This window comes from Aspergillus udagawae (assembly GCF_001078395.1).
Source record: "Aspergillus udagawae IFM 46973 DNA, scaffold_7, whole genome shotgun sequence".
NCBI classification, from domain to species: Eukaryota; Fungi; Ascomycota; class Eurotiomycetes; order Eurotiales; family Aspergillaceae; genus Aspergillus; species Aspergillus udagawae.
In genome coordinates, this window is record NW_025091270.1 from 1027392 (window position 1) to 1035281 (window position 7890).

The 7890-nt window shown below is 45.8% G+C and overlaps 2 protein-coding genes across 2 annotated transcripts; one reads left to right on the top strand and one right to left on the bottom strand.

The window, feature by feature from the left end:
- Window positions 1-1494: 1494 nt before the first annotated feature.
- On the top strand, window positions 1495-4631 carry Aud_009040 (AMP deaminase; the record flags this gene model as incomplete). The annotated part of the gene is made up of 4 exons (XM_043293903.1): window positions 1495-2814; window positions 2876-3996; window positions 4073-4200; window positions 4399-4631. 4 exons carry the CDS (start codon window positions 1495-1497, stop codon window positions 4629-4631), a joined length of 2802 nt encoding a protein of 933 aa, XP_043149838.1.
- Window positions 4632-5368: 737 nt separating this feature from the next.
- On the bottom strand, window positions 5369-7267 carry Aud_009041 (uncharacterized protein; the record flags this gene model as incomplete). The annotated part of the gene is made up of 1 exon (XM_043293904.1): window positions 5369-7267. The coding sequence occupies one exon, from the start codon at window positions 7265-7267 to the stop codon at window positions 5369-5371; it is 1899 nt and encodes a 632-aa protein (XP_043149839.1).
- Window positions 7268-7890: the final 623 nt, after the last annotated feature.

Here is a 7890-nt window from a genome sequence, read left to right on the forward strand (position 1 = left end):
GCCCCCCATACGCACAGGAATAAAAAGATCATAGAGTCCATACAGAGACCTACTACTCTGTAAGCTATTCCAGATAAATGACTGCCTTACTTTACTAATTTATATGTACGTAGTAGGGAGGGAGCTTGTACCTCTCTTAGGGAGGTACATACTCAAGGTTACCTTCGTACTGCAGTATGTTGATTACATCATAATATTTAGTAATTTGAGGGGCGCCAAGAGGTGGTCATTGTGGTGGAAGGAGCTCTCTGTACCATCGATATGGCCTGTTCTGTAGGTATGCTACCACTTTGCTGTATTCACTAAGGTAATTTGTATTGATAGATATATTAAATAAACAATGGGGTTTATAATCATTACCAGATGCATGGTCAATTGAAAGCTAATTATTATACCCAGATTTCAAGAAAATAAATCCTTGCAGGAGCAGATATGATTCTGTATGGCCCAACCTGGGTTGTAATATTTTACTTGTGACTACAGGTATGAGAGGTAAGGTAATGTGGCTGATGTGGCCTTAATAATGCTTCCCCTAGCTGCACTTGTGTACATTATGTTGTCTAAATCCCACTCATATATTTTATCAGGTAAGGAAGACAAGGTAGAAAATTTCAATACATAGATACAGTCGATGACGTGGGCAAAGATGATATATAAGTGGTCTGTATAGAATATATATAGGGGTGTGACTGCTGCAAGATAATTAGGAACTATTTCACTAAGTACATGATGTGTATGGGCCTGCAATAACACACATAACAGTTATTATAATAACACAACCCTGCTGATTCTGGTCCCAAAAAGCCATACAGACTCGAGCACTGTTCATCTTACAGAGAAATGAAGGTTCAGCACCTTGTACCTTGGCTTCTTCATTAGACAATCAGATAGGAGCATACAAACTTTCACTTTTCACGACAAAGATAATGAAGGCGATCCTTGGCTGTCTTGGACTAGTGACTAGGACAATTGGCCAGGTGCAAGTACAACTACTGAGAGTCATGCTGCCCTCCCGGCCTCCCTGGAGCCTGGTACAGCCTGCGTCTGAGGATAATATATTGCTGGTATTATTGGAGAATCGATCATTTGATACGGACTTTTTGATATTGTTCATATCTTGCAAATACTCCCGCGTTTGGCTGGTACCATTTGCTTTGGACTGTTTATAGAATGTAGATGTCAGAAAACTGATAAGCCAGGGCACTACCTAAAAGGTGTATCCAAGTAAGGTACAGATTACGAACAACCTACTTTAGCCTCTTGAGAGAGGGGGTAGATCTAATTTCCTTATCTTCGGTGGAAGTTTTAATAACCCACTAGTACCCCAGCAGTACGCGGTGAGACCTCCATGTGACCCTACTGCTGGCTCCATACTAATCTGCAGCACACAAGTTTTTCTGAGAAGATTTTGGAAGAGTTCCAGACCGTAAGGTACAATCGCTGACAAGCTATCCCTGTTTCCATTCAAAATTCTCCCTGACACGCACGCTCGGAATGGATAATGCGCATGACCTACAAGGTAGCCCTGACAGCTCAACTGTCGACTTAAAACATGACCGCGATGAAGAAATCACACAACAGGCAGATGTTGACAGCTCTTTATTTGCAACTGTGACAGATACTCTGGATCATGTACTCCCAAGGGATAGAGAGATGAAAACACCGACATATGATTATGCTTACGAGAAATCGATGAGTCACACAGAAGCAAAACTCTTCTACCAGCATCATCAATTAGTGTCGCGTGGCGCCGACAGTGAGTCTGATCAGTGTTCCGGCCTTACGGGCAGGCCTGCTGCCTCTGACATACCATCAGCTAAAGAAGAGACGGATGGAAGGCCTCAGACAGGCATACTGGGCTCGAGTAATTCCACGCAGTTTAGCACGCCTACTTCGGGATACGCTGAAAATACCAGCACCTGTACCGGTCAGCTTCCACTACGAGATGATGCAATGCATCATGAGATTTCAAATGAACAAGAATCCGGTTACATGCAATTCGCCACTGAGGTTCCAGGTGCTATCAAAAGTGCTATGAATATGACGGGCAGCGGCACGGTTGCCTCGGAATTAAACATCATCTACCGCAAGATTCGCGGGCTACTTGACCGACGCGCCGAATATATCCAACTGTCGTCACAGGGTCCTGAGGATAATCCCAAAGATCGTCCCGATTGGAGGATTTACCCTCCCCCGCCTGAACCGGCCTGGGACGCTGATAGAGAGAATGGGAAACAAGAATCCTCTCCTGGTGCCGGGCCAAAAAAAAGAAAGATGGGCCAGGATATTGGTGAGGACTTCGACATGGCTGACTTCATTCCGCTCCCGGGAGAGTCAAGTTGGACTGCCAGACTGGATGAAAATAGTGTCTACCAAGTGTACGAAAATATCGAGGCTGCAAATGCGCACAAGCCTACCATCAGAATACCTTCATTGCGTGATTTTTATATGGACCTCGATGCAGTCATAGATGTATCCACAGACGGACCGGCCAAGAGCTTTGCGTTTAAACGCCTTTCTTACTTGGAGGGCAAATTTCAACTCTACACGCTCCTCAATGAATATCAGGAGATTGCTGACAGCAAAAAAGTACCACATAGAGACTTCTACAACGTCCGGAAAGTCGACACTCATGTCCATCACTCGGCTTGCATGAATCAGAAGCATCTCCTCAGGTTCATCAAAAGCAAAATGAAGAAGTCACCTGATGAGGTTGTATTATTCCGGGATGGTAAACATTTAACGTTGCGAGAGGTCTTTGAAAGCATAAACCTAACAGCTTATGACTTGAGCATTGATACGCTGGATATGCATGTATGTATCATTCCCACAAGTCTTTCGTCTTATAACTCTACCTTCTCATCAACTTTTGCAGGCGCATACGGATTCCTTCCATCGCTTTGACAAGTTCAATCTCAAATATAATCCCGTCGGGGAGTCTAGGCTGCGTGAGATCTTCTTGAAGACGGACAATTATATTAAAGGCCGCTATCTGGCCGAGATCACAAAAGAGGTCATCTCGGATTTAGAGTCCAGCAAATATCAAATGGTGGAGTGGCGCATCTCAATATATGGAAGGTCGATTCAGGAATGGGACAAGCTCGCCGCTTGGGTCGTTGACAACAAATTATTTTCCCCCAATGTGCGTTGGCTAATACAAGTTCCTCGGCTTTACGACGTCTACAAAGCAAGCGGCATGATGGAGAACTTTGAGCAAGTCATCACAAACGTTTTCCAGCCCTTATTTGAGGTGACCAAAAATCCCAACAGCCATCCCAAGCTTCATATCTTCCTCCAACGTGTGGTCGGATTCGACAGCGTGGATGACGAAAGCAAAGCTGAGCGCCGGCTGTATAGAAAATATCCTATTCCTAGAGAATGGAATACGAAACAAAATCCTCCGTACAGCTATTGGATTTACTTCATGTTCGCTAATATCGCGTCATTGAATTTCTGGAGAAAGCAACGCGGCTTTAACACCTTTGTTTTAAGACCTCATTGCGGTGAGGCTGGGGATCCAGATCATCTTGCAGTTGGTTTTCTCTGCTGCCACAGCATCAGTCATGGGATACTGCTTAGAAAGGTCCCTCTCCTGCAGTATTTGTTTTACCTCGATCAGATTGGAATCGCAATGTCCCCGCTCAGTAACAACGCCCTATTCCTGACATATGACAAGAATCCATTTGCGAACTTTTTCAGGCGGGGCCTGAATGTATCCTTGTCAACGGACGATCCTCTACAATTTGCATTTACCAAGGAGCCGTTGATTGAAGAATATTCGGTTGCTGCACAGATATACAAATTCAACGCTGTGGACATGTGTGAGCTCGCAAAACATTCAGTCGAGCAAAGTGGCTTTGAACTATCATTGAAGAAGAGATGGCTTGGTGCGAACTGTCCTCTTCGCGGGGTCGCAGGAAATAATGTCGCAAAAAGCAATGTGCCAGACATTCGGGAGCAATTTAGGCATGAAACATTACTTGGGGAGCTTGCCTTGTAGGTTATTCTCGTGCTTGCAATCCACCATACAGACAGACACCTTAGGGCGAAAATAACACTGCTGACGTATTAGGATTGAACGATATTCTGATCGTCAGGTTGATTGTTCAGCTAGGCGACCAATCGTCCCCGCCACAAGCAGTCAGCTAGAAGCACCGTCACGGGTTCCTCTGGATCCAAAGCAAGGACACCCAGGCCATTGTAAGTTTAACACCGCAGACCTGAAAACTCGCTTTTAGAGTCTCTTATCCGATGATGTTGGAGTCTTTATCGTCTCACTATCGCTGTTATTATCGCCATTTTCACCGTGTCCCTATGGTTGTCCTCTGTCCTCCGGGTGCTTGTTCGGCGTAAGCTCTTAGTGTCTGTTTCGTCTGATTGCTAATGATAAACATGCAGCACAGCGTCCCATTAGCTCGGTCTCTCCTCAACTTCGATCCAACACCAGTGAAGCAGAGGCTCTTCGAAACCTCTACCCCTCAGATACCACCAGGGCCGACGAGTCTGGCAACTCAATTGAAGGTACCCATCCCACAGGGCAAACGGCAGCTTCTCCGGGAAGTCCAGAGCACCGAATTTTCCCTGGTATTGTCCATGAGAGAATCCGGAGAGATAATAACAACATCAATTAATGACTGCTGAAGGCCATTAGAAAATAAGGCAGAGAGCATTGGTCAGGCCAATGCTGGAGTCTCAAGAATCCTAAAATACACAGCTTTGACAATATCTGTTTACTGTCATGAACCTGATTTGAACATGTTTGAAGCTAGTCATCCACATCTTAATATTGATATAATCCTTAATTCATGCCTCGGTCGCGTTGTGGTCTGGATACTAGGGAATTACTGTCTACTCTGGTGTGCTATCTATATAGCATAATGCAATATGAAAAGCTTTACCTTAGGGGAAATAGCTACGAAGCCAGGGTATAGAATTCCTTGTGCCTGGCTAAGGTACTGATAGGGATTATGAGGAATTATTAATGTATGTGATGCTGGATACTGATGTCTGGGAAGCCAGAAATACACCATACAGCAGATCATTGAAGCATTGTGGCGCCGAAGGTGCTGAGAAGAAAGGGTGGGGGAGATCATATCCTACTATAGGTGATCTGTGTTATTTCGAAGACACGTACGCTAAAGATAGTACATGGCATTTCAAAATAAGTCACTTACCTCCTCTGTATACGTAGTTATTACAGATGTTTCAAGCTATAGACATGAATAAAAAAGGGAAAAAAGGAAAAAAAGCTGGCGCTATAACTGATAATTGTTGGTGTTGAGTTCAAGATTAGAGGTTATGACTGGGCTAGTATGTGCATGGACAAAGAACAATATCGCAATATTAGTATTTTCAGGTCAGAAGTTCATTAAATTGCCCAGCTCCCTCTCCTCTCAAGCACACCCCATGCGTCGTGATCATTATCATTATCAGAGCTGGGCTGTGACCTTGCCCAGTCATGAATATACAAACGTAAGGCCACCCAACGGGCACAGACCTGTCTAACGACCGGCCTATTTGCTGAACCATCTTCATTGACTTGAAGGTAGCCCCTAGCAAGAGCAGATGTATCACCCCTTCTGAGTTCCTTCACGGGGATGCCTGAGACCCTGCTGAGCTCATGGTCGTAGTAACGTGCAACACACGGATAACCTAGAGATAAGTAGTTATAGATCTGAGTCACGAAATTATCGTGAATCCCAAAGCAGCAATCATGATGTTCATTGTCAATGTCATGACGCGATAAGTCTCCTACATCTAAAGCCAGATGACAAGAGGAGCTAGAAGTAGATTGGTCCTGGTCCTGCTCATCGCTGCATACTTTAGATTGACACTCATCGTTGTTATAGCGACGAAAATTGTCTGTCACGCAGGCTAAAGATCCTCTGGATTGTTGAGCATGCTGGTAATTGCAACATGTTCCCTTCCAGAGACCAGTAGTTGCATCATCCTGCACATGATCAGGTTGTGTACACCAAAGACCAGAATCATTGCAGACTCGATGCCTGGAATCAGTAGCACAGTCCCGCACAGAGCCACTCTCACACATCGTCGCTTCGGGAGATAAACTCTGTGGGAAGACAAGGTCATCGCCTAGCATAGGTGGACGCGGGAGATGTCTGGAGAGATCTGGCTCATAGTTTCCTCTCCAACAGCCATTATCGACTCCGTTGTAAAACTGTCGAGGGTTGAATATCGCAGACGAAAGGAGTTTCCCCTTCGTACCCGCCATAGCACGATCCCTCATTTCGGCATCCTCCTTATGCCGGCGCATATGTTCAAGTTCCCATGGAAGATCGGCCGATGATTCCCGCCTAGATACATGCAGAAGGGTGTTTTTCGAGTCATCATCGGAACACTCGTCTTCATCCTTGTCGATTGCAAAGTGATCCACAGGCTCATAGACTTGTTCATTGGGAAATGCTGCAAGTGCCTGCTCCTTCAGTTGATTTTCCACCGACTGAGCTGCGAGAGAAAGAAAGTACTCCGCCATATGGCCATCACAGCCAGTTTGACGACTGTTTTCGGCTCTCGAGTGATGAGCGGATACATTGGACGAAACGGAGGGAGACGCCGAGAGCGACGGTATTTCCGACCCCTCCGAGGCATCACTGCAGCTGGAAGGAATTGCAGGGAGGTCTGGCACTCGAAAAGAGTGGCTTCTCGACTGCTGGCGCTGTTGAAGTCTAGAGTATGAAAATTTAGATTCTATTGTGGCAGAGGAAGCATCTGAGTTCGCATAGGTGGAGGTGCCGCTTTGTGGTCGAGACCCATTGTCATACCCCGGTACAGGAGCTTCAGACAAAGTATGCGACGTTTCCTTGCGGCGAAACGAACGTTTATTGGTCTCAACAAGCTGAGGCGCAAACTTTCGACGGCATGGTTGCATCTGGAGTACGACCTTTTTGGCAGCTGAACTCGAAACTGGGTAGTGCAGTCGGTCTCTGTTCGTTTTGGTGTCAACCGAGTTGTGCCTAGTCAGCTGCCACTGGGAACGGCCGCAGATTCGGCTGTCACTATCCTCAGTATCATTCTGTATCAAGGAGTCGTCCTGCCGTTGTGAACTCTTGACATCGTGGGGTGAGACTGGCCGTGTATCTGCAATGAGTGTTCGTGCTGGCTTGCCTGATTCAACTCCCTGCTCCTCAAAGGTGGCTTGCGCTGAGGAAGGTGACTGGCGATTCCGGGAACTGCGAGATGACGTTTCAATCACACTAGGTAGAAATTTCCTGACCCTTTGGGGTGTTTTCTTCGTCTGCTCCGACATTGTCTTGGGTATTTTGATGACACAACAGTGTAGACACTTCACATGGAGCTAGGGTGCTTTGCAACTGCCGAGTGCTGCCATGTCCTAATAAGATGGCTTTGTGGGCAACTCCAAGACAAGTGCAGTCTAGCCCTCAGGCAGGCATAGTTGCAAAATATAGTAGATGTCACCCTGACTGTCTCATCTGGGACGGCTCTCCTTTCTTTCTCTGTAGTATCAGATTATATTTGACTGAAGGCTGCCATAGTATGACTGCTCATGTAGCCTTCACAAGAAGTGATTACGTTGACTATACAGGATGGTCTCGAAGTTCAAGGTCCCAATGGGCATGACAAATATAATTAGAAATGTTTGATAAAAGAGTGCGTATCTAGAGAGGTATAGCAGCCTGGCATCTTAGAGATGATGACTAACTGTATAAGGCTAACTATCACATAAGTTAATGCTAATTTGCAAGATTACGGCAAGCCAGGGGTTGAAAAAGGATCCAACCAGACTCCGGCGTTTGCTCAACCTCAAGGGTTGGATCCGGTGGACCTACTCTGTAGATACATGGTTCCTATCTCAAAGTCTCAGCAATATTAGCCTTTCGGCCTTGTGGGACTACCAGAAGCCCAACTGCC